General features: G+C 43.4%; 1 protein-coding gene across 5 annotated transcripts; it reads right to left on the bottom strand.

Annotated features, from left to right (window-relative positions):
- Positions 1-3745: 3745 nt before the first annotated feature.
- Positions 3746-21081, bottom strand: Zfp420 (zinc finger protein 420). Of its 5 annotated transcripts, NM_172740.2 has the most exons (4): positions 20955-21069; positions 19980-20032; positions 8115-8156; positions 3746-6869 (listed from the first exon to the last, which is right to left on the bottom strand). In NM_172740.2, the coding sequence occupies exon 4, from the start codon at positions 6689-6691 to the stop codon at positions 4955-4957; it is 1737 nt and encodes a 578-aa protein (NP_766328.2). In that variant the 5' UTR covers positions 6692-6869; positions 8115-8156; positions 19980-20032; positions 20955-21069; the 3' UTR covers positions 3746-4954. The 5 variants fall into 5 exon arrangements, with proteins under 5 accessions (NP_766328.2, XP_011248838.1, NP_001351547.1 ...); XM_011250536.2 differs by lacking the exon at positions 8115-8156 and having other exon boundaries at positions 3752-6869; positions 20955-21081; NM_001364618.1 differs by lacking the exon at positions 19980-20032 and having other exon boundaries at positions 3752-6869; positions 20955-21036.
- Positions 21082-27352: the final 6271 nt, after the last annotated feature.

Here is a 27352-nt window from a genome sequence, read left to right as displayed (position 1 = left end):
TCCTGACAATGCCGATGGGATTTGCTCCAAAGAAACATTTCTAAACAGGCCCACTTCCCCCATAACCTAATAACCTTTCTTTCTGGCTGGAGAGATGGCTCAGCGGTTAAGAGCACTGACTGCTCTTCCAGAAGTCCTGAGTTCAATTCCCAGCAACCACACGGTGGCTCACAACCATCTGTAATGGGATGCCCTCTTTTGATGTGTCTGAAAACAGCTACAGTATACTCATTACATGAAATAAATCTTTTTTTTTTCCTTTAAATAAACTTTCTTTCCCACTACCTCTGGTGGATTGTGGGCTAGAAGGGAAGTTAAAGCATTTAAGAACTGTTACTAAAATTAGGACTGAGAAAAATTTAAGCCTACACTCTTTCCTTTCCTAAAGGCATCAAATCTAACCACAGCTCATTGATCAAGATAACAGTAACTTGGGGTCAGTGTCATGCACAAACAGCAGCCCAGGTACTGGAGACATGGTTCAGATGTGAAGGGAGCCATTCCAGACTTCCTGGTCAGCAGGATGGAAGTCTGTTCCAGGTAGTAAACAAGCCCATGTTTGGTGGATGACCCGCCCTTAATCCCTGATTGGCTGAGCAAGCCTGCCTGGTGAGGTGATGTGACCTGTGGTGATTGGTGGGGGCGTGGTTGTGGCTGGAGAGAAAAACACTTGTAACAAGAGAGGCTGGGGGATTTAAAGTAATTAGCTGCCTGAGTAAAAACTGCATTAAGAAGAACCGGTGGTTGCGGTCGATTGGAACGCGACACAGATGTCATGAGCTCTTGCTGAGTAGTCATGAGAACCAGTATCCTGTACCAGCCAGTGACTCCAGCAGGGGTGTGTGGGGTGGCACAGGAGGATCCCTGGGGATTTCTGGCTTCCAGTCTGGTTAAGTAAAAGAAAGCCCCGGGTTCAGGTAGAGAGACAACTTCAAAAGAATAGCCAGAGAGTAATAGAGAGCACCCACTGTTCTTTACAGGAAACTTTAGGGACATGGACATGTATCCCCATGCACACATAAACCTTACAAGTAATGGCCCTTTAGCCAACCCCCAGTTTCACATACATACAGGACCTGCCTGGCAGTGCGGGTGATTTCCTGCCTTATCTCCAGCCTTTACTATGTACAATGCCATAGCCTGAATACTCTGCAGTCGCTCTCCTGTAACTTTGTTTTTTAAAGTCTATTTTTTCTATTTATTTATTATATGTAAGTACACAGTAGCTGTTCTCACACACTCCAGAAGAAGGCATCAGATCTAATTATGGATGGTTGTGAGCCACCACGTAGTTGCTGGGATTTGAACTCAGGACCTTCAGAAGAGCAGTCAGTGCTCTTAACCGCTGAGACATCTCTCCAGCCCCTAAAGTCTATTTTTAATGGTGGTTTTTAAATGTTTTAACCTCTCTTTTAGTCTATCATGCACTATAGGTAGTGGAAAAGAAAGGATATGGGGGAAGTGGACCTGTTTAGAAAGATTATTTGGAGCAAATCTCATTTACGTTGTCAGGAAATCAGCAGTTTGGTTCACAGGTCAGCAGCAGCAGCTTGATCTACTAGCAGACACTTTACAGGTACACCAGTAGTCTAGTTTGGTAGAGTCAGGATAGCAAACACAAATAAGCAACAGTAGCTTGACCTAGCAGAGGCAGCCAGGCCTCAGCCGGATCAGCACAAGTCAGCAGGAGGGACCAGGGTCAACAGGAACATGGCTGTGCCTCTCTCAGCAAAGTGAAGATCAGTGAAGACCCACAAGCGTTGTACAGTTAGCTCTACCAGCAAGCCCAGCCAAGCCAAGCCCAGCCTCATTTACAGTCTGTTGAGTACTATTTATATTTCCTCCAAATGTCACACGTTCCATGGATCTTGTCTCGTCATGTCGTCTCAGCTCATGGATCTGTCTCAGCTGACATCATTTTGCCAACTGACCTGAGTCCTCAGATGCGGGAAGAAGCCACAGCACACCACCAGAAGTTTTATGTCATGCCTTTTGCTCAAAACCCTCTGATGGGACCATTTCACTCAGAATAAAGTAAAAACTGCTTACAGAGTTTTGTAAGACACAGCCCTTGGCTACCTTTCTGACCCGCTGTCCTATTACACCCTTGCATAGAGTTCCTAGACCCTCCGATGTTCCACAACACTCCCATGTCCTGGAAATGTGGGCCATACTTGTCTGATGAAAGGGAAAACAGAAGTGTAAAAATATAATCCACATAGGAAAACCTTCCTGGGATGCTCTTTTCATAAACTTAATTTTAGTCTTTCTGGTCTTGGCCCTACTTCTTCTTCATGGGCTCCATCTCTTTTTTAATGACCCTTTCACTCTATTACCAGGGTTTCTCTATATAGTCAAGAATTGTCCATAATTTACTATTTAGTCCAGCATAACCCAGAACCTTAAATCCTCCTGCTTCAGCTCTCTACCTTCACCAGCAAGTGTTGGGATTGCAGGTGCACCACCATGCTTGCATTTAACATATTCGATATCTTGCCACCTCCTGCTAAGACCCCTTCTTGGTATACCAAGAATAATGACTGGATTCTAACAAGCACTCAAATAAATGAGACAACCTTTAGAATAAACTTGGGTGGGGGTGGCATATAAACACTGAAGGTTTTTGCTGGCTACTTACTTACCTTTGCAGGCGTGGGCTGTGGTCTCTTTCTTTGTTCAATTTCTTCCTTTAAGTCAGTTCATTCGTTTCAGTTAAGAAGACCAAACATGCCAGGTGTGGAGGGAGCACATCCCAGCACTTGGGAGGCAGAGGCAGGCAGATCTCTATGAGTTCAAAGCTAATCTTGTCTACAAAGGAGATACAGGACAGCTACCACTATACAAAGAAACTGTCTCTAAACAAATTTAAAAAAAAAAAAAGAAAAAAAAAAGAAGACCAATACAATCTCATTATGTGGCCCTCACTGGCCTCAAACTTACACAGATCCACCTGTGTCTCCCTCCTGTGTGCTGGCGTTAAAGGCATCCGTTATCTGTGGATGCACCCCTGGCCTGGTTACATCTACTCTGAATTAATGTCTTTTTTGTTGTTGTTTTGTTTTTTCGAGACAGGGTTGTCGCGTCCCACTCGAACACAACCACCGGTTCTTCTTAAAGCAGTTTACTCAGGCAGCTACTTACTTCAAATCCCCCAGCCTCTCTAGTTACAAATGTTTTTCTCCACTCCAGCCACAACCACGCCCCCACCAATCACCACAGGTCACATCACCTCACCAGGCAGTCTTGCTCAGCCAATCAGGGATTAAGGGCGGGCCATCCACCAAACATGGGCTTGTTTACTACCTGGAGCCGACTTCCATCCTGCTGATCAGGAAGTCCAGAATGGCTCCCTACACAGGGTTTCTCTGCATAGTCCTGGCTGTCCTGGAACTCACTGTGTAGACCAGACTGGCCTCGAACTCAGAAATCCGCCTGCCTCTGCCTTCCAAGTGCTGGGATTAAAGGAGTGCGCCACCACTGCCCGGCCCAGACATTTCTTGAAGCAATGAGAACTATTGAACGTGTATGTTCTGCATCATTCCTACCATTTTCTCTAACATTGCAGCCTAGATTGGCACTAGGTCTGCTGTAGGAGACACAGGGATGCAGGCTGATCAAATGTTCTGCCTGAAAAATAAGATTATTCAGTTTCGTAGTTCATGCTCAGTAAACCCCCAGCCCCCAGAGCCTTACATTCAAGCCTTGAGATTCTGTTATCTACAGCATCCATTTCCAGATAAAACACTCTTTCTTGTCCTTAAGGGAAGTTTTATTATTCAGTGATCTCGGAGAGCATCAACCAGTCTGAGGGCTACTTTACTTTTAAGTAAAGCACAGAGGCAAAGCAGAGTTACCATGACTGTTTACAAATCAACAGGCTTGCAGACTCAGCCATCAGTAACACCCAGAGACCACTCCCAACCCCTCACGAGGCCGTCTGTGCTCTGCCTCACTGTCTACAGTGTTAAGAAGGGAAAGAAGCAGAGAGGATGGATTTTTTAAAGTGTTCTAGTCATACAGACACCATTTTCGTCTTGTTGATCTGCAATGGAGACTAAATTTTTGTGTATGGGAGGTTTTTGTCTTGCCTAGGTTTTATGATGAAAAAGAGATGAAAACTGGGTCGAACACCGATCTCTGATACAAGATCATGTGTTGTTTTTTATTCTAAGTTGTCTATTTTGTACTTTCAGATTAGTTCACAAAACTACACATTCAAGTCTTTTTCATTTCCTAGGTTTATCTTGAGTGCTTAGTTATCATGTATAAGTAATATTCTTGAGTTGAAGTTAGAGATAGTGAAACATGTAAGTTTTGGGACTCTGTGACAAATCAGTTCTGTAACCATAGTATTCAATAACCCACTGATACCAAGGCTTCTTTTTAGTATAAATTCCCTTCTATAATAAATAAGATCTGAATGAAAGCTTTCTCACACTGATGATAGTATATAAAGCCTCCCAAATAATAACGAAAGATTTCTTAATGATAATGCTTATCCGTTCCCTCCTTTCATGCAAATAATGAAAATAGCAGCTAATATTTATGATATGAAAGGAGCTGATCCAAGTGCTTTTACATGTTAAAACATGATCTTTAGAAGAATCTTAGATCTATATTACAAATGATTACATGAAAGCCAGGTTAGTCATAACAAATGTAACAAAGGAAACCAACTGATAGGACCTGTGTAATGTGATAGAGAAATTTTCTCTGCTAAAGACCTTCTATATCACAGCAACGGATTCACTTCCCTACTTTAATTTGCTAAAATGTAATACAATGTAAACAAGTAAACACATGGTTTTCCTATGTGGATTACATCAGCATTTCTATTCTCCTACATAAATTCTCAAATGCTGAATTCACAGTCCCATATTCACATTTGTAAGAACTCTTCACTGATAATGTATGACCAGGGAAAGCTACATTAATTAGCAGAGTATAAATTAACTCATATAAAAATTTGCGAATGATGATTAAAGTCTATTCGGCATTCCTTACAGTCCAAAGATTTGCCACGGATATGAATTCTCTGATGTCGCATTAGTTGAGACTCACGTGTAAAGGCCTTTTCACATTCTTTACACTGATACGGTTTCTCGCCAGTATGAACTCGTTGGTGCCGAGAAAGATGTGAACTCTGAGTGAAGGCCTTTCTACACTCCTTACATTCATAGGGCTTCTCACCTGTGTGGACCCTCTGATGCAGAGTAAGTTGAGAGCCATGACCAAAGGCCTTCCCACATTCCCTACATTCATAAGGTTTCTCTCCAGTGTGAGTTCGCTGATGTTGAGTGAGCTGTGAACTGCGGATAAAAGCCTTCCCACATTCCCTACACTGATACGGCTTCTCGCCAGTATGAATTCTCTGATGCTGTATGAGCAACAATCCACGTGCAAAGGCCTTCCCACATTCGCTACACACGTAGGGTTTCTCACCGGTATGAAGTCTCTGATGCTGGGAAAGATGTGAACTCTGGGTAAAGGCCATTCGGCATTCTTTACACTCATACGGTTTTTCACCTGTGTGGATTCTTTGATGCTGAGTGAGCTGGGAGCCACGGATAAAGGACTTCCCACATTCCTTACACTCATAGGGCTTCTCACCCGTGTGGATTCTCTCATGCTGAGTAAGTTCTGAGCCCCGGCTAAAATTTTTTCCACATTCTTTACATTTGTAGGGTTTTTCACCGGTGTGAATCCTCTGATGTCGAGTAAGGAGTGACCCGCGATTAAAGGCTTTCCCACACTCCTTACATTGATAGGGCTTCTCACCAGTATGGATTCTCTGATGTTGAGTTAGTTGTGAGCCATGACTGAAGGTCTTTCCACATTCTTTACATTCGTAAGGCTTTTCGTTAGTATGAACCCTCTGATGTTGAGTGAGTTGGGAACCACGGATAAAAGCCTTTCCACACTCGTCACATTTATAGGGTTTTTCACCAGTGTGAATCCTTTGATGTTGCATAAGTAGTGAGCCTCGAATAAAAGCCTTCCCACACTCCTTACATTCATATGGCTTTTCTCCATTGTGGATTTTCCGGTGCTGCGAGAGCTGTGAGCCACAAATGAAAGCTTTCCCACACTCATTGCATTCATAGGGTTTCTCGCCAGTGTGGATTCTTCTATGGAGAATAAGCTGCGAGAGCTGAGTAAAGACCTTCCTACACTCCTTACAGTCGTAGAGCTTCTCACCAGTGTGCAGTCTCTGGTGCAGAGTAAGTTGTGAGTTCTGGGTGAAGGCCTTCCCACACTCTTTACATTCAAAGGGTTTCTCTCCAGTGTGGACCTTTTGATGGCGGCTGAGTTGTGAGCTTCGAATAAAGGCCTTCCCACAGGCTTCACACTTGTATGGTTTCTCACCCGTATGAATTCTATGGTGCAAAATAAGTTGTGAGCTTTGAGTGAAAGCCTTTCCACATTCCTTGCATGTGTAGGGTTTCTCACCGGTGTGAAGTCTCTGATGAAGACTTAGCTGGGAATCACGACTAAAGGCCTTCCCACACTGCTTACATTCATAGGGTTTCTCACCAGTGTGAATACTCTGATGCTGGGACAGGTGTGAGGCTCGCCTGAAGGCTTTGCCACACTCCTCACATTTATAGGGCTTCTCTGTAGAGTAACCCCGTGGATGCTGAGGTAGGCGCGTGCCTGGGCAGAAAACGGACATTGTGTCATGTGTTACCATCTCTTGCTTGTAATATTCCTTCGGATTTTCTCGTTCCCTCTCTAACTCTGACTTCCAAATATTTTCTAGAATTAGTCTTAGGTATACAGTTTTCGAATGTCTCACTCATTTCCCACTGACACAATTCTGATCCCTTGGTGTGCTATTTTGAAGACAAGTCCTTGTTCAGAGGGCAAGCCTGGAAGATAAGAGAAAAGCAAGAAACTTCAGAGAAATAGAAATAATATGTCAGAAAAGACAAGAAGGAAATAATATCTATAAGAAATAACAAGTATATATTAATGTTTTCTAACGATTGCTTACTATGTCCCATTTGTACATTTTACAGCAAAATTTACTACATAGTTTCATTAAAATAATACTGTTTTCCATTCTATGTTATTCTATAATCTCCCATAGTAAAAAAAAGTAAAAAACAAAACAAACAAAAAAACCAACTAAAGTAATTTTGATGCTGCTGTCCAAAATTAAAACAAAACAATACAAAACAGCTTGGGCTTCAGTCATGGTGCTATTTGCAACAATGACGACAACAATTCCAAAATTAATGGTTCTTGGTGTTGTTCTCCAGAGAAATATACCATCTCTTGGGTGTGAACCATCCACTCCCTGAGCATTTCTCTGTTAACCCCCATGCTTATATCTATTACAAATCTCTTCCTAATAATTTCTAATAGTGATTTAAAAAAGCCCAGTGATTGTCAAACTCTAGTGGGGAATAAATATCATGTCATATAGTTGTTAAAATTAAAGATGTCCAAACATACACCAGAATAACTAACTCAGACTCTAACAAATCAGAAAATGAATATAGTGGAGGTCACAGTTTTGATATTTTTATTACCTGATTAGATTGTGATTTGCTATCCCTGCTTAAATTTTTGATAGCTTTTAAATGAGAGTGATGAGATGCTGAGGGCTACAGTGTAGGAACAAGAGACTGGCCAGTGCGGGTCTAAACCCAGCAGGCAGCCTCTCCATTTTCTTTCTCTCATCTTATGTAGTCCAGGCTGGTGTGGAGCTTGCAATCCTCCTGCTTCAACCTCTGGAGTGCTAAGATAGACACTAAGCTCAACTGATGCTTTTGAATAACTTAAAACATAGAAATTTAAAGAGAGAGAGTTCAGAGGTTAATAGCATTGGCTGCTCTTGCACCCACATGGTGGTTCACAACCCTCTGTAACTCCAGCTCCAGGGGATCTGATGCCCCTCTGGGCTCCACAGGCACTACATGCATGCTGTACACATACATACATATGTGTAGGAAAAACACTCATACACATAAAATAAATATTTTTAAAATGTAGGCATTGAGATACAAAGAGCAGAAATGAATTCCCAACTGACACTGAGTTACTATACTTTACAAAGATAATCTCTGTATAAGTCCCTCTGAGCAGAGGCGAAGTGTTTCCACTCTTACCTTAGAGAAGTCAAAAGCAACATCATTAAACATCCCTGATTTCTGAAAACAAACAAACATAAGTATCAGCTATAGAAATTAAGGATATGATCCCTTAAATGGAGGGGAGATGAAAAGGAGTTCTTTGTAACGGGCACTGCCAAGCAAACAGGTTAAAGGCTCTGACATAGTACAGATAGCAAAGAATTAAGCCAGGAAGTGAGAACACGGTTTTTCCTGTATCATCTTCTGCATATAAAACCTTGCATTATACAGGTGATTCTGGGAATCACTGCGGTCTATATAGTGTCCCAGTTTCTTTTATGAAACAACATATACAGATAGATACCCTGTAAAAACATGTAGGTTGGGTTATTATACAAATGTGGTTTCATCTCTCTATGTTTTGGAATAGGAAAAATTGAATTTTGTTCTGTAAAATCTTTTTGTTATCATTACTTGCTTGGCCTCCTCATCCTTCTGCCCCACCTTCTGTAGTGTTGGGATGGCAGGCATGTGGTATCCATGGTAACCTGGTTGCCAACAGCCTTGTCTGAGAAAGAAACACATTCTACATCTAGAGCACTCTGACCTGTATGAGGCACACTTAGGACAAAGCGAAATTATGTGTACAACCGATGCTTCCCTTAAGGAACCTGCGATGTGCTGTTTCTTGACATTGATTTCTTATGCTCACATGTATCTTCCCTCCATACTTCCCTGTCTTTGTTATCCCCGGTGATTGATTAAGCAAAACACTTTATTCCTTGTAAACATAGCTCAATGCATACATTGTATCTTTTGATGTTGTTGCTTCTAATAAAAGCTCAGGGCAAGAGGAACTCTGGGTTTTCAAAGCCCCTTGCATGCTCTCTGGGTCCCCATTCTCCCCTGCTGGAAATTCACAATCCAGATTCAGAGTCTAATATATATTATATACATATACATATACATATACATATACATATACATATACATATACATATACATATACATATTAGAATGACTTCCAGGCTGTGGTTCAGGGAATTCAAAAATTGTTGGCTATGAATGGAAAGTCCAGGAGTCCAGTAGTTGTGTAATGTCCAAAATAAGTTCAAGACCACCAGCCCCTTCCCCTCTGAAGGGACTTTCAAAAACATAGCGGTCAAAATGACTGAGTCTATAGCTGCCAAAACAAAATGAGCTGTTCTCAGAGAAATAATCATAAGAAGATTGCAGTTCCCAGAGAAATCACCCTATCCTGCCCCACACTGAATTCTGACGGAAGACCACAAACTGCCCTGACCTTGCCAGAATTCCCTGGATGTTAATAACTGTAATGTTAATAGCTGACCCATAAGTTCAAAATGTACTACTGCTTTGCTGACCAAATCATAATAACCCACCATGGGGGCAACCAAAGTGAGTCACTACGCCAGAGGTAGTCACTATGCAAACCAACCAATACCTGAAAAGGTTACTTGCTACACCAATTAAAATAAGCCAGATACCATGTTGCCCCTATCTGCCCCTTACAAAGGTATAAAAAGTGTGTTCTTTCTTTGTTCTGGGTCACTCCTCTGGCCTGCGTGCTGAGAGGGGGGTCCCCAACATAAAAATCCTCATGTGGTTTGCAGTGATGGCACTTTCTGTGGTCTTTGTGAGTGAGGGTCTTTTGACGAACTCCAACAGTTGCTCAGCCCATGAGGGTTCAGTGGTTCTCAACCTGTGGGTCGTGACCTCAGGGCTAGAACAAACCAATCCTGGAAAGGGGTGGGGGTTGTCTAAGATCATCAGAAAACAAAGATATTTTGCATCATAGTACATAACAGTAGCAAACTTACAGTTAGTGAAGTAGCAAAAAAAATTATGAGGAATTTATGTATTAAAATTTATGTATTAAAGGGTTGTGGCATAAGGAAGGCTGAGAACCACTGACTCAGTTGGTTTTCAACTGTAGATGAAGGAATCCTGATGAGGTAGCTTCTAATGCCAGTGAAGAAATGCACTTGCTAGCAAGGTGAGAGCAAGAAGGCAAAGAGCAAACACTTCCTTATTCCATGTCCTAATACAGGATTCTAGCAGACAGAATGGTCCAGATTAGATCTGGATTGAAGGTGTGTCTTCCTACCTCAAAGGATCTGGATGCAAAGATTGTCTCACTTCAAATTAAGCAAAATCCCTCACAGGTGTGCCCTCTATTTTGGGGATTTAGTTAATTTCAAAATGTAGTCAAGTTGACAGCCAAGAACAGTTATCACAAAGAGTACTTTGTCATAATGCACTTTTTGTGTCACCAGTATTTAATAATTTTATAGACTTCAGAAGACTCATCATGTGTTATAGACTTCAGAAGAACCATCATGTGTTATAGACTTCGGAAGAGCCATTAAGTGTTGCAGAGTATTTGGTCACATTGTGAACCCCAAGATTGGGTTATTTACTAAAGCAAAACAAAAACAAACAAAAACTATTTCTAATTGCAGTATGACTCAACCCTTAGCACACACCTTTAATCCCAAACAATGAAGGTAATATTTGTTTGCAGAAAGAAGCAGCCATGTTTGAAACTAATGTCTAATTGAGTGGCAGGCAAAGTGATGAACCAGAGAAAGATTTGACGGAATAGGATATACCCAACTCTCACAAGCAGAAGAAAGGGAAGCTACTTGGGAGGCAGTGCAAAGAAAGGAAGGAGGCAGTTTTACTGGGCTAGTTGTACAGAGACAGGTTGCAGAGAGAGAACAAACTGGCCACAGGCCAGAGAATAAGAAGGAGCCAGAAGATTAGAACAACTTGCTAAAGTTAGTTTGAGGTCAAGCAGAGCAATTGAGGAGATGTAAAGAGAAGCCAGATTGAATCAGTCAGCTTGGAGAGAAGTTCTGAGCCAGAACAGCTGACTTGAACCTGCCAGACAGAGCTCAGGAAGAAATAGACAGGGTGAGCTTATTCAGCAGTAAGTCTCAGAGGATGAAAATATTCTAGGCCTAGATAAGATTGTATATAGGCCAGAAGTTTCCAGGAATAGGCCTAGGTTAGTAGATGGAGGCAGTAAGCCTCCGAGATGAGAATTATTACAGAATAAAAGTTACTGTTACAATCATGATAAGTAGACTAATTTTCATCAATGAAAATTTCAGGTTACTAGAACTGTGTTTCTTACTTTTAAATTTTACTATTTATCACTCTTAAAACCTTTTCCCATCTAAACAATAGGAAGATGGAAATATATCTATCCCAAGTATACATATTCAACCTCAGAACATAATATTAAGTTTCAAAATTATCCAAGTATCAGTATGGGTGAGTTATACATTGCTCATCTCTCTGTATCCAGCCCTTAGCCAGTTTCTAACCTTAAGGTGTACAAAGCATGAGCTCTTTCTGTAACCCCAGCATGAGAGGCTGATGATGGAGGATTAGTGTGAGGCCAGCCTGGGATACACAGAGAGTTTGGGGGCCAATGTAGTCTAAGCAAGTTCAAGACCAGCATAGGTTCCATGGAAAGACCCTGTCTCAAACAAACAAGGCCACATGCTGAGAAACTGAAAGATTTCTTTTTGTTATGCACCATCTTCCTTATCTTATAAAACCAGAGGGATCTTTACCTTATAAAATCTTTTGTTAGACCAGTCAGAGATGCTGTATGTGGGGCTAGAGATATGATTCACTGGTCAAGAGCACGTGCTTTTCTTGAAGAGGCCTGCAGTTCAGTTCCCTGCACCTAAGTGGTGGCTCACAACCTTCCCAACTCCACTTTCAGAGTTCCAGTGCCTTCTGACTACTAAGGGTACCAGGCATGCGTACATACAAATAGGCAAAATATTCATACGTGCAAAATTAATCTTTTAAAAACAATTAAGAGCCTTGCTGTTCTTTCAGAGGATCTGGGTTTGGTTTCCAACACCACACAATAGCTCAGAACCATCTGAAACTCCGGTTCCAGAGTATCCGATGCCATCTTTTGACTGCTGGAGTCCCTGCCCTCATATGGCACACTTACATGCATGTAGGAAAACCACTCATACCCCTAAAATAAAAATCCTTCGTATTTTAAAAGTTGCCAAATGCATTTTAGAGTAGGTACAGAAATACAGGCTAGATTAGAAAGACACAAATACCATTATGAGAACGAGACAGCATGGGAGAATATTCTCAAGAGGACACAGCTAGGACAGGGGCTCCAGAACTATGCAGGTAACAGAGCTGCCTGGTAAAGGAAGTAACTGAACATGTGCAAAAATCCCACCCACCAAGCAACCTGTCAGGTTTGCATCTTAGAGGAGTGTGGTGCCTAGAAAAGGCAGAGCTGGACAGAACCTGAGATCATGAGGCCAGGACTTTGCATGGCTCCAACTGAGTAAATCAGAATTGTCTTTGTTGACCTCTTTATCATTACTCTTGCTGGCTCTTTTTTATTTTTATTATTTTACTTTTTTTTTATTAAGACAGTCTGCCTGTCTGTAGACTCACTCTGTAGACCAGGCTGACCTCTACCTCACGGGGATCAGCTTGCCTCTGCTGCCCAAGTGCTGGGGTTAAAGGTGTGGGGCCCCCACTGTCCTGCTCTTGCTGGCTCTTAACTTGGTCAAACCCAATGCTCTCCATGTACAAAGTATGATTTTTCTACCATTCCTAAAATGAAACTTACAGATGCTCTGACATATCTAAATAGATTAAACCAAAAATAGAGACAACAGAACATCACTCTGCTTCCTGACTGTAGATGTCAAGTGACAAGTTGCCGCCTGTTGTTGATATTTAACCTTATCTAGCACAATGGACTGACCTTCAAATCATGAGTCCAAATGAACCTTTTCCTTAAAAAGATAGAAATAACAGCCCACTGTTATTAGTTCATCAGTGATCTTACACAACTGCATTAGAAGGCAAGAATATCAGTTACATAGCAATAACACTTTATTACAAAAATGGACATGTACATTCATTTGCCAACGTCTGTCTAGATGTTCCCCAGGTTGTGACACCTAGAATTGTTTGTGAGTTGCAAAATAAGGACTGTACCTGGAAAAAAAGTGTTTTTAAACATCTGGGTCACTCTCATGTGAAGAATTTTTGCATGATTTTCTCGACTTGATGAATTTATCTGTTTCCTTACTACTGGGTAGCTTTATTATCAGGTGAGTCTTCCAGAGACGCAAATGAGGTTAACTGAAGAACTGTTGTACTTTATTTTATGGAAATCTTACTGAGTTTGAGAAATCATTTCAAAACGTCAGGGTAGTAATAAAAACACTGCTTGCAGTTTTCCACTTGCCAATAACAGATACTTACAGAAGGCTGTTTGTGAATACGCCTTCTACTCTACACATACATATGATCACACATGTATGCTTAGCTTTTGTTCCAAAAGGCTGAGGCTGGGGAGATGGCTCGGTGGTTAAGAGCACTTGCTGCTCTTCCAGAACTCCAGAGTTCTGATTCTAACACCTATGTGGCAGTGCACTACCATTGTTAACTCTTCTGTCACTTTCTTATGACTTTATGATTTTTTTATGTCCAACACTGCCAAACTCTTCTTGAAGAATATATGTGTACGTATGTATGCATGTATATGCATACACACACACACACACACACACACACACACACACACACATATGTATAAGTATACAAATACAAATGTATATTGTTGTATAACAGTTTCCTCCAAGATTGAAACTGACCATCCTTCAGGGCAGCTCTTTAAGATGGGAGGTAAGCAACTTATAATAGCTTCAGAAAGTTCCTGAAACTGACCAGATTCACAGCTTGATTTGTTTGTTAGCCAGACCCATACCTAAGGCTGATCACCAAGGTCCCATCCAACAATCAAAAGCTCCCATTTGGCTACTCTAATTAACACATCCAATCAAAACACCATTGTATCCCAGCCCAGTCTAACACAGATCTCCCCCTTTTACCTCTTAAAAAAATCATCTATGAGGCCGTTTGCTGCTTCTTTCAGACTCTCCTTTCCACCTAATAAAGGGTCTGTGAAAACAGGTGTTTGGCTGTGGTCTGTAGTTCAGGGTCTGGGAGGGGTCACCCCCTAAACTCTGGTCCCTTTAACAGCAGGCTTAGGAGCGTCTAGTAGAGGAATCCCAGGATGGCAGCCTTCATCCATGTGGCATACAGGTGGCATGCCTGCTTGATGAGTAGATTCACCACATGAACACGAAGATGACTAGAAATAGTTAAGGGTTTAGAGGGAATTTTGTGGTCTTTGAGATTAGCGCACAAGGGTTAAGATTGCTGGTAAGTAGCAGCAGAGGCTGCTGGGCCACTGTTGTGTGTAGTCAGAAATGCCTCTGAGGCCAAGATGGCAGCAAGCAGGAACTTGTTTGTGTTAAGGAGCCATTGCAACAAGAAAGGCAGATGCAGCTACCATGTTAGCCTGATTTGGCAAGTAAATAAGAAAAGCGAGGATGAGACTGGTGGAAAAAGCAGATGTCCCTCAGGTCCAACCTTTAGTAGAGAGAGAAAATCTATACTGTAGCCTGCAGATGGGGCCTTAACCATGGTATCATACGAGAAACTAGTGTTATCAGGAAATGCCCAGCAGTGAACTGCTGGAATTGGGGTGGGGGGTGGGGGGTGGAGGGAGTTCTTTAAACAAGTAATGAAAGAGCCTGTCAGAGCCTGGCTTGTGAGGCTGTGGGACATGGGAGCAGATGGGTTCAGTCTGCTGTGGAGGAAGAAAAACAGCAATGTAACTTCTCATCCCTCCTTACGGCAAAGGCAGCTTAGCCTGAGGCAGAATGAGGGAAGTCAGTCCTGACAGACGGGCTTATTAGAGCACTAGGAACATTTGGTTATCTCCATCTGAGCTCCTCACAAACAGAAGGACCATAGAAGAGGTACTGGTGCTACTTGGACTAGGAAAAAGAGAAGCGTGTTTGAATCCCTATTCTCTGGACAGTGTTCACTGAGGAATTAAAGAAAAGGCGGACCCAGCAGGGACCTCAAGGCTGGTATCCAGCCTTAGCACTGTTGCTAAGCCTTTCGGGTGGACAAGATCCTTATAAAGTAGGAAAGGCTTCGGCAGATCTCAGTGACTTAGACCAGCATGTAAAGAGAGAGTCTAGTTAAAAGAGAGAGCAGTCTAGAATAGATAGTAAAGGGTAAGGCAGAGGAAGATGTCTGTCTGGGTTCCTCAAAGGCAAATGTAGTGTACCCCAGAGGAGGGTATACTTCTCTCCAGCAAAAAGAGAGGAGGTTTGCTCATCCTGGAACTCATCCGACAGCCACCATGCCAACCCAGGACTACTCTAACCCAGGGAGCCAGCAGGTGCAGCAGGGGAGAGCAGGTGCAGCAGGGGAGAGCAGGGACAGCAGGGGAGAGCAGGTGTAGCAGGGGAGAGCAGGTGCAGCAGGGACAGCAGGGGAGAGCAGGTGCAGCAGGGAAGAGCAGGTGCAGCAGGGGAGAGCAGGTGCAGCAGGGGAGAGCAGGTGCAGCAGGGGACAGCAGGTGAAGCAGGGGACAGCAGGTGCAGCAGGGGAGAGCAGGTGCAGCAGGGGAGAGCAGGGACAGCAGGAGAGAGCAGGTGCAGGAGGGGAGAGCAGGTACAGCAGGGGAGAGCAGGTGCAGGAGGGGAGAGCAGGTGCAGCAGGGGAGAGCAGGTGCAGCAGGGGAGAGCAGGTGCAGCAGGGGAGAGCAGGTGCAGGAGGGGAGAGCAGGTGCAGCAGGGGAGAACAGGGACAGCAGGGGAGAGCAGGTGCAGCAGGGGAGAGCAGGTGCAGCAGGGGAGAGCAGGGACAGCGGGGGAGAACAGGGACAGCAGGGGAGAGCAGGTGCAGCAGGGGAGAGCAGGGACAGCAGGGGAGAGCAGGGACAGCAGGAGAGAGCAGGTGCAGCACGGGAGAGCAGGTGCAGCAGGGGAGAGCAGGTGCAGCAGGGGAGAGCAGGGACAGCAGGGGAGAACAGGGACAGCAGGGGAGAGCAGGTGCAGCAGGGGAGAGCAGGTGCAGCAGGGGAGAGCAGGTGCAGCAGGGGAAAGCAGGTGCAGCAGGGGAGAGCAGGGACAGCAGGGGAGAGCAGGGACAGCAGGGGAGAGCAGGGACAGCAGGGGAGAGCAGGGACAGCAGGGAGAGCAGGTGCAGCAGGGGAGTGCAGGGCGATTAGGGACAGCAGGGGAGAGCAGGTGCAGCAGGGGAGAACAGGGACAGTAGGGGAGAACAGGTGCAGCAGGGGAGAGCAGGTGCAGCAGGGGAGAGCAGGTGCAGCAGGGACGCCCGCCTTTGGTCCTGAGGAGGTCTGTGCACATCAAGTGAGAAAAGACCTGACTGAGCTAGCAGCACCTATCCAGGCTTTGTCTCCAACCTGGAAAGGAAGCAGGTGTTACGAATGGATGGGCCCTTTCCATGCTATACCAGACGCTGCCTATGTCTGACTTTAGTATCTTCTTACTGGGCTCACCTGACACTTGCTGGGGACAAGTGAGAGCAGACTTCCAGAGAGCTTCCCCAAGGCTGTAAACCCACCACTTGTTAGAAGATGACAGTTCAGGATGTTCCTTGCCCTGCCCATCCTCTGGGAAAGGTTTGCTTATAGAGATGATGTAATGCTAGCCTTTGAGGGTTTTGCAGCTTTGGAAAGGCACTGTAGAGACAAGCCAAGCAGCAGAAGACTCTCAGACCAGCTGAGCTACAAATAAGACTGGGACCAGACTAGCTGCCTGGAAGCAGAAACCAGCTGAGCTGCCTAGAAGAGGTCTAAGAACAGAGTCACTTGGAAAAGCCACTCTCCAACACGGGCTGCCTACAGGCAGTGAGCTCCCAGTTCCCAGCTTTGGTGAGCTGTCATCCAGGGTGGGCTTTGGTGATGCGGCTGTCTTGAGTCATTTCTGCTCCTGTAAATAACTCCAATAAAACTCATTGGTTCACCAAGTTGGACTTTCCTGGTATTCGTACATTGGTTGTGGGCTCCTACTGGGGGTGAGTAGATGTGTGTGTGTCCCATTTCCCCAGGAAAGTGTTTGTCTACACACACACACACACACACACACACACACACACACACACACACACCTGTATATCTAAAGGGCTTAAAATAAATTATATTAGCAACAATTTAAACATTCTAAACCTGGGAAGTGATAAAACTTAAAAAGCAAGTTCCAGCTATCTGGTCTTTAGAGGAAATATACTTTAATTATAAAAAGAAAAGTAAGGTAATGCTAGACTTAAATAAGATCAATTCCACACCCTTCCTTGGAGATTTTTATAAGCAGTTTATGGTTGCTTGTTCTTATAAGCAACCCCAGTGAAACCCACCAGCTCACCAACAAGTAAGTAACAAAAATAAGATCAACTTGTTACACAGAAACCCTGACTGTATGTCAAATATCAAAAATTCAAACTTAAAAAATCAAGAGAACTAATGGAAAAGGCAGTCTGCAGTTAGAAATTGTGGGCCAACAAGATGGCTCGTCAGTTAAAGGAATTCCCAACATGATCTGTATTCCCAGGACCCACGTAGAAAAAAAGCAGGAACCAAGTCCTGAGGCTGCCCTGACTTCCACGTGTACCGCATGGCAGGCCCACACCCGTGTCTGCCCCTCCCACCCCACCACATACATAAATAGCTACTTTAAAAAGGGAATTGTACGCCCGGTGTGGTGGCGCACGCCTTTAATCCCAGCACTTGGGAGGCAGAGGCAGGTGGATTTCTGAGTTTGAGGCCAGCCTGGTCTACAGAGTGAGTTCCAGGACAGCCAGGGCTACAGAGAGAAACCCTGTCTCGAAAAACAAAAAAAAATAAATAAATAAATAAAATAATAAAAAAAGGGAATTGTAACATCTTTCAGTAAGTAGAAGCATCAGTTGAGAAAACACAATCAGTAGCAATAGAGAGGATTTATATACCATTTATATAACATCAAGTATTTGACATAACTGATACAGGCACAGAATACCTACTCCCCGGAGTGGGAGGGCCTGAGGGGGCAGGGCTACCAGCATTAAGGCAATGAGCCAACAGGGAAGTCACGGCTAAACTTTTAACTGTTTATGAACCATTTAGTGTTAGCACAGGGCAATTTGGGATAAAGTGCCAGCGCCCCCGCTGTTGAGTTTCCTCCAGGGAACCTCACCGTGAGAGTAAATCAACCCTGAGGGGGGAAATCCTCTCATTGCCAAGAGAACACTGAACCAAAGCTTCCCACCATCTTCTAGACTGAGCACAAAGGCGAGGAAGATGGAGCTCAGGCTGGGGTGGGAAGAACTGAGACCCGCGTCAAAGCACGGATTAATGTCCTCAAGGTTTTACCCTTTGAGAAGAATGTAAGAAAGGAGGGGCCTGGGCTAGGGATGCAGGTGTGCATGGGACGTGACGGCTGAGGGCTTCAACTCCCTTGGAAGACTGCAAAGCGTTCTGTGTGTACTAAATCTGGTATGGTGAGGACAGCTTCCCCCTATGTGGCTTACCGGGATCACCTTTGAAGAAAAAGAGATACATTTAATAAATAAATTTTTAAAAAAATCAGTAAATGTCTAGAAGATTTAAACAACACAACCAGTCTACCTGACCCCAACGGCATCTGTTCTTCCTAACAGCAGAAGAATACAGTCTTCCTCATTGCCCAGGGAACATTTACTACGACGCCCCAGACTGTAGGTCAGGAGATAAATCTTGGTAAATTTAAAAGGATTCAAGTCACACGAAGAAGTGAGAAAGAACAGATCTATTAGAAATACTTGAAAATGGAAGAAGGCATCTCACGGGTTAAAGGCAATTAGAGACAAAAGCCAAGTGGATACTGGTTGTGAGTGACAGATGGCTCAGGAAAGGAAACGGCTGATACATAACGACTTTCGAGCTGTGCGTCTAATTTCTCATTTTAAAATTCCACTCAATAGCTAAAAAAACCAAAAAACCAAAAACCAACAACAACAAAAAACAGACCATAGGCCTATCCTCTCTCAGCTCTTAAGAGGCAGAGACAATAGGACCAAGAGTTCAAGGATCCTCACCTGGGCGACTCAAGACCCTGTCTAAAACCAAAACAGAACAGAATGAAGTCTGCAGTGGCAGAGGATCCCAGTTTCGTTCCCCTGCGCCCACATCTGGCAGCTCGCACCTGCCTGTAATGGAAGCTCTAGTGCCCTCTTATGGACTCCCCAGGTACCTGCATACAACATGGAGCAAATTCACTCAAATGCACACAAATAGAAGACTTCATTTACTAAATAAACAAAAACAAAACAAAACTGAAGGTTGAAGTAAGAATTTGACTAGTTGGCGCTATAAAGCAAGATGGTACTGAAAATATAAAAATTAAAAAAGCTAAGACCCTCGGTGGTTGTGGCGCATGCCTTTAATGTCAGCACTCAGGGGGCAGAAGCAGGGGAATTTCTGAGTTCAAGGCCAGCCAGGTCCACAGAGTGAGTTCTAGGACAGCCAAGGCTGCAAAGAGAAACCCTGTCTCAAAAAGAAAACCAAACCAAACCAAAACCAAAACAAAAAACTGAAACAAAAGCTAAATTCTCCCAAAAGTTACATAAATAGTACAAGAATGCTCTTTCTTTTAATTTGAGCATCAAATCCATTCTTTATAAATGTATCCAGTATTGGAAAACATCTATTACAAATTACACATTTTCATTACTCTCAAAATATAAACATCAAATGCCATTGAGTTAATGCATGCCTTTAACCCAGAACTTGGAAGGAAGAGGACGATGGGTCTTTATGATTTCAAGGCCAGTGTGTACTACATAAAGAGGTTCAAACCAGGCAGAGACCTGCCTCAAAAATAAGTAAATAGGAATAAATAAATTGCCTTGTTCCTCCATTATAAGAGAAGACTTGGGTAGGAGACAGTCACAAAAACAACAATAAAGTAAAACAAAGATCGTTTTCTGACATGATAAAGGCTGTTGAGGAGACAAATATCTGCTTACCTCAAACTTCCCTTCTAGATGGACAATGGCCATTTTTCCTCTTCTGTGTTGTACTTTGAGAATAAAAAAGTTAAATGAGATGCTATGTTGTTCTTGCCATATACTCTGAATTAGAGACAACCTCTTCCTCCGTCCCCACAGAGGGGTTAAGTCTTTACATTCTGGGAGTAATTGGGGAGAGACAAAGTCACAAGCAACTCAGGATCCTTTGGTAGATTCATGGTGGGGACCCCCCATGAATTCCAACAAAATTTCACCGTTGTACCCTACCACATCAGGGAAGGATCACAGGTAGAAACAAGAAAATTTCCACAGTCACATTGCTAGTGTCACAATTTACACTGTCAGAGCTACACCGTTGGAGCACTAACTCGTATATAGGACCCAAGCATGTACAATAACCAAACATTCTGTCAGGGACAAATACTGTCAGCGACATTCTTTTACAAGGGTGAACTTCTACTTTCTTTACAATCATGAGTACAGCACACAGCATCCTACAGTCACACACATACACACACGTACACACATAAACACACACGCATACATTCATACACACGCACTCACACAGTCACCCAAATGGGAGAACACTATAAAAGTCACAGGCGACGGAAACAAGCAATCGTAATCTCAGTGACACTATCACACATGTCTTCCGAGGCAAGCCAGTTATGCACAGGATACCAGGTACATCAACAACCTCAGAGTGACATAAACATCTAAATACCTCGCTATAACAGCACCGTTTCTCCACCATACACGTGGGCCGACACCATCAGTCCCAGAAACATCTCTAGTGAGATAAGCAACAATCACACACACCCTTGTGTGTCACAACTCATTCACACACAGCACGCCAACCACAAACCAAGGGTCGCAACAGGCTCCAAAAGCACAGGCTTGTGGCGTATACACGGGAGACACCGCCACCTAATGCCACAGACACGTCCTCCAGACGTTCCTCAGCACGCTCACCTCCGAGGGAAGCTCAGGGTCCCGCCTCCTGCGCCGGGCTCCACTACAGGCAGCCTGCTCTATGGGATGCTTAGGAGATCCTCCAGACACAACCCTCTCGTGACGCAAGTACCCCGAACTCTCGCCAGGAAACGGAAACGGCGTTCTGCTCCCGGTGGCTCTGGGAAATGTAGTCCAATGGCTGGGGCCAATGCCTGCCCCCCCCTCCCTCCCCTCCACCTTCTCTCTCACCCCTCCCTCTTTCCCTTCCACCTCTCCCCTCCCTTCCCCCTCTCTCCTTCCAAACCGCTCCTCTTTCCTCCCTCTCTCCCCCCAATCGCAATATTTGTGAGGTGATTTATACCTGTGGTAATGAGATTTTATACCACATGTGGGGTTGCTCAACAGAGATTCAGCCACTGTAGTTTGTTTGTGAAGGGTCACTACATATTTCTGGAATAATTGACTAGTTGCTCATGATGATCTGTGTTATCTTTCACCTGTATCCACTTCCAAACGACTTTCAAAGAACCCTTAAGTTTCCACTTCATTGGTTTGAAGGAGAATGGCCCCCACAGGCTCATATATTTGGATGTTGGTTCTCAGTTAGGAGATGTGGCCTTGTTGCAGGGGTGTACCTCTGTAGGTGGGCTTTGAGGGTTCAAGCCCAAGTGAGGCCTTAGAATCAGATGTGAGTTCTCACCTACTTGCTCTAGGGCAGAGCCTGCCTGATGCCATATTTCCTACCATGTTGACCACAGACTCACCCTCTGAAACTGTCTGCAAGCCTCTAATTAAAAGTGTTTTTTTCTTTTTTTCAGCCAGGCAGGGCTGACACACTCCTTTGATCCTAACACTTGGGAGGCAGAGGCCAGCAGATCTCTAAATTCAAGGCCAGTCTGGTCTACAGAGCAAGTTCTAGGAGAGCCAGGGCAATACAGAGAAACTCTGTCTTGAAAAAACAAAAGTATTTTTTCCTCCCAGAGGCAGAGTTAGGTGAATCTCTGAATTTGAGGCCAGTCTGGTCTATAGAACAAAGTCTAGGATACTCAGGGTTACACAGAAAGACTCTGTCTCTCTCATTCATATATATATATATATTTTTTTTTCCAGTAAGCTTGTATTTTTCAAAACCAACTTAAGTGTGCTTAAATGCTTTAACCTCCCTTCTAGCCTACCACCCACCAGAGGCAGTGGAAAGGAAAGGTTAATAGGGCAGAGGAGGATGTGGGCTGTTTAGAAATAGTTCTTTGGGGCAATCCCAGTCTTTGTTGTCAGGATAGCAGCAGGCAGTTCAATTCACAGGAATCAGCAGTGGTAGCTCGACTCACTTGTAAGCAATATTCACGAATCAGCCATAGCAGTGGCTTGCGTCCATCCAGAAGAAACCTCAAGGCTCTTCCAAATTGGCCAGAGTCCACAGAAGCAGCAAGAAGCCACTGGAATGCCACCGGAAGTTCTTTGGTGTGTTTCTCTCTACGAAATCACAACAAACGGTGACTAGCAAAGAATAGCAAGATGACCCACTGTCACCCAACACCTATGTCTGTTGGGTTATACTTATACCCTTTTCAAACATCACATGTTCTCTCAAGCATCTGCTAACAAAACATCACATGCCTTCTTTCCAAGTAGCTTCCAGAAAAACACCACGTGTCTGTTCTCAGCAAAACAACTTCCCACATGTCTGCTTCAGCACAACCATAAGACAGTTTCCAGAAAACTATCCATGTCACAAAGAGACCAGAACTTTCCACTTCATTTTCCTGTGTTGCCTTAGTCATGGGGTCTTCTCACAGCAATAGGAGAGTATCTAAGACAAATGCAGTGCCTACCTCGGGAAGGAACTGCTACAGGAATGGAGGCCAAAGGGAAGCTCAGCTTTACCTAGAATGTGGAGCAAGTTTTCTACAAGAAGAAGAAATCTACACATTATCTTGGTAATGAAAAATAAATAGTGAAGACACATTCAAAGTGGGCATTAAGAAGACTGTGTATAATGGCAAAATTTTCAGGATTTGACAAAATAAGAATTTGGCACACAGGTGAATATGGAAGAAATTGACTCTAATGCCAGGAAAGGAATGACAAGGATGAGAACAAGCAGGGAAAGAGGGAGGAGTCCTTCTTCCATGTCCTTAATGTAGGTTTCCAGGTGTGGCCCTAATTAGAGGCAGATCTTTCCACCCCAAAAGATCTGGATTAAAGGTGGGTCTTCCTACCTCAAAGGTCCAGATAAGAAGTAGACCCCCCTCATCAAATGATTTAATTAAGAAAAAAATCCCTCACAGGTGTGCTCGTTTTGGAGTTTTATTTAACTTGAGATGCAGTCAAGTTGTCAACTAAAATATCCATAATAGATGCTTGTAAAACAAATAAAACAATAACTATATTTAGAGACAATATTCAAGGCTTGTCACAATATAACATAATCACATTTTGTTCAAGAGACAGACAAACAAAACCTACCAAAGTCATATCATCCAAAAATTAATGCTCCAAGCTTGCCATCAACCATGATTGATATTACAGATAATAATAGACTTTTTGTTTTTAATTTTTTAAAATTTTGTTTAAGATGGGGTACGTTACATAGCTCAGTATATCCTGGAACTCACTTTGTAGACCAGATAAAGTCAAGTTGATAGCCAAAGATGGCCACTACAAGTTCATATCATATCTCCTTACATCATGCTTAATTTCAAAATAAAAAATAAGCAGGTTATAATTATGTCGAATAAAGCTATACCTTATACAATTGCAAATGCATTATAAATTTAAGATAGGTGGCAGTGTGTCTTGGACATTCTTTTAGTATCTCAAACTTAAGTATGATAACCATTGATAATTTCTTAATTGATGCTATATCACACGATAAAGAAATTAGAGAAAGAAAACAAATATCTTAACAAAATTTGACAGAAACATGTCAATCATAGTCTATTTTCTGTAACTGGTCATGCACCCTTATAACTACCTTTCTCTACTCCCCATTCTGTATTTCCTTCACACTTGGCAAAAACACAGCAGGTCTTTGTATTTTCATAGAGAAGTGGTGCATATCTTTATTCATGATGGGTCCACACCCTTTGTCGTCCTGTCTGGATTAGGCTGTTGTAGTTTCCTATTGACTTTAATCACAGGACATGGTAGCACCAAGAGGTGCCCTAAAGGATCTCCAGACATAATCCTTCTTACCTCCATTGTGGAGAAGCAATCCAATTTCTCCATGGTAATCTGGATCAATTACCCCTCTGAACAGTTATTCCTATCAAAAATGATTGGTTTAGGGGCTGGAGAGATGGCTCAGTGGTTAAGAGCACGGGCTGCTCTTCTGAAGGTCATGAGTTCAAATCCCAGCAACCACATGGTGGCTCACAACCATCCGTAATGAGATCTGACGCCCTCTTCTGGTGCATCTGAAGACAGCTACAGTGTACTTATAATAATAAATAAATCTTTAAAAAAAAAAAAAGATTGGTTTAAGGGCATTAGAAACCCAAAGTGGGCAGGGGGTAGTCTGAGATTCTAGTTCAATAGAATAGTTGTTGCTCCTGGCAGGAGCACTCTCCACTCTGGAACCAAAACTTCTAGACCAGCAGAATTTAAGGTTACAGGAACAGGAAGTAAGCATTTTCCTTGTGAGTCACTAGGGGTGGTAATGAATGGAACTATTTCCACCTGTTGATTCCTGGACTTTTGGATCATGGCTATGGAAGAAACTGAGAAATTTATTGGATACTGATTCAAGGCATATACCACCTCCAGGGTGCTGCACATAATTGTCACTGTAACGGTGTCTTCAAAAGGCCATTCCATCTTTCTATCAGGCCAGCTGCTTCAGGATGGTGGGGAACATGGTAAGACCAGTGGATTTCATGGTAGTGGGCCCACTGTCGTACTTCTCTAGTTCTGAAGTGAGTTCCTTCCTCAGAAGCAATATTGTGTGGAATACCATGAAGTTGGGTAAGGCATTCTGCAAGTCTACAGATGGTGGTTTTGGGAGAAGCACTAGGTACAGGGAAAGTGAATCCATAACCAGAACAAGTATCTAGTCCATGTTGGCTCCTCTGGAAAGCTGTGGCGTGATGGCCATGGAGCTGCCCAGAACAACATATATCCACTGTCATCCCAGAGCTGAATGGGAAGCTCACTGGCATGGCCTTTCGTGTTCCTACCCTCATGTGTCCATTGTGGATCTGATGTGCCGCCTGGAGAAACCTGCCAAGTATGATGACATCAAGAAGGTGGTGAAGCAGGCATCTGAGGGCTCACTGAAGGGCATTCTGGGCCACACCGAGGACTAGGTTGTCTCCTGTGACTTCAACAGCAACTCCCACTCTTGCACCTTTGAGGCTGGGGCTGGCATTGCTCTCAATGACAACTTTGTGAAGCTCATTTCCTGGTATGACAATGAATACGGCTACAGCAACAGGGTGGTGGACCTCATGGCCTACACGGCCTACAAGGAGTAAGAAACCCTGGATCACCCATCCCAGCAAGGACACTGAGAGCAAGAAAGAGGCCTTTGGTTGCTGAGGAGTCCCTGTCTCAACTCGGCCCCCAACACTGAGCATCTCCCTCACAATTTCCACCCCAGACCCCCATAATAACAGGAGGGGCCTAGGGAGCCCTCCCTACTCTCTTTGAATACCATCAATAAAGTTCGCTGCACCCACCTTAAAAAAACAAAAGTATCTAGTCCAGTAAAGACAAAGTGTCCTTTCCAAGGAGGAAGTGTTCCAATGTAGTCACTCTGTTACCAGGTCATTGGCTGGTCACCTCAGGGAATAGTACCATATCTGGAACTCAGTGTTGGTCTCCGCTGTTGGCAGATCTGGCACTCAACAACCGTTGTAGCCAGGTCAGCCTTGGTGAGTGGAAGTCCATGTTCTTGAGCCAAAGCATCTCCGCTACCATGGCCACTTTATTCATGTGCCCATTGGGGAATGACAGGAATGGTTGGGGAAAGAGGCTGACTATTCATAGAATGGGTCATCTTATCTACTTGATTATTGAACTCCTTGGCTGAAGTCACCTCTTTTTTTTTTTTAAGATTTATTTATTTATTACATGTAAGTACACTGTAGCTGTCTTCAAACATGCCAAAAGAGGGCATCAGATCTCATTACAGATGGTTGTGAGCCACCATGTGGTTGCTGGGATTTGAACTCAGGACTTCTGGAAGAGCAGTCAGTGCTCTTAATGACTGAGCCATGTCTCCAGCCCCTGAAGTCACCTCTTGACGATCATTTATATGACACACAAACATCTTCGACACAAACATTTCCCATCTTTTGAACATTTAGAGAGATATATCCACGTACTTCCTCCCCAGATGTCTTTCTCACCAATTTTCCAATTACGTTTTTTTTTCAAGTCCTTGACCATCCAGCCAATCCGTTGACTATCGTCCATGAATCAGTGAGCAAACCCAATTCTGGTCATTTCTCCTTCTAAACAAAATGTGTGACCACCAGAAGCTCTGCCCACTGTGAAGATTTCCCTTCAGTAGTCTTTCAGGGTTGTCCCAGAAAAGGGTTGTAATGCTGCAGCTGTCCACTTCTGTGTGTCGTATGCGTAATGTACAGAACCATCAGTAAACCAGGCCCTAGTCATCTCTTCTTTAGTCAACAGAGCACAGGCGACACACTGTGAGGCTATAGGTGCATGCTTGGCAGGAGATGGCATTGTAAGAGTAGAAACCATAGGCATTTGGGCAACTTCCTCATGTAACTTGATTGTTCCTTCAGGATATGTTTGGGTCCAATCACATGCATACCATTTGATATTGATATTGCACATCCTACTTTATCTTGTTTAATGAAAATCTAAATATAGCAAATCCTCTCTCTCCTGATCCTCAATAACATTTATTTAATAACTCTATCTTATTATTGTTTTTGATTATTGGATGGTAAGTTATATTTTATTCATGTTAAATAACTAATTATTGCTTAATATCTAACCAATCTGTACCTTATGTTTTAGAAGACAATTTTTGTTTTCTTTTTATAAAGTTTATTATCATTATTTTGGAGAACAACTTTTCCTTCGTACAATGCAATTAATAGAGTCGATAATTCTTGGTTGTCAACTTGATTACATCCGGACTTAACTAAAACTCCCAAAATAGAGGGCACACCTCTGAGGGCTTTCTGCTCATTTTGAAGTGGGAAGATCTACTGTGAATCTGGATTTTTGAATAAGGAAGACACATCTTTAGTCCAGAACTTTAATTCAGTTTTAAACTGGGCCATGTTTTTTTTCTGGAAGCGTATATAAGGACATGGAAGAATGAAACGTTCACTCTGCCTGCTAGTCCTCACCTTGCCAGCAAATCCTTCATTGGCAAGTGTTCTTTCACACAACCCAGTCTAGGTTGGCTACCGCGTCCCCTCTGGTGACGTAAGAGTCGC

This window comes from Mus musculus, chromosome 7 (assembly GCF_000001635.26).
Source record: "Mus musculus strain C57BL/6J chromosome 7, GRCm38.p6 C57BL/6J".
NCBI classification, from domain to species: Eukaryota; Metazoa; Chordata; class Mammalia; order Rodentia; family Muridae; genus Mus; species Mus musculus.
The sequence above is the reverse complement of the archived record's forward strand: the minus strand, read 5'-3'. Positions and strand labels throughout refer to the sequence as shown.

Bases quoted from the DNA above. Each gene is read 5' to 3' on its own strand.
- Zfp420 (XM_011250536.2), bottom strand. From the start codon at position 6,691: ATGGTAACACATGACACAATGTCCGTTTTCTGCCCAGGCACGCGCCTA.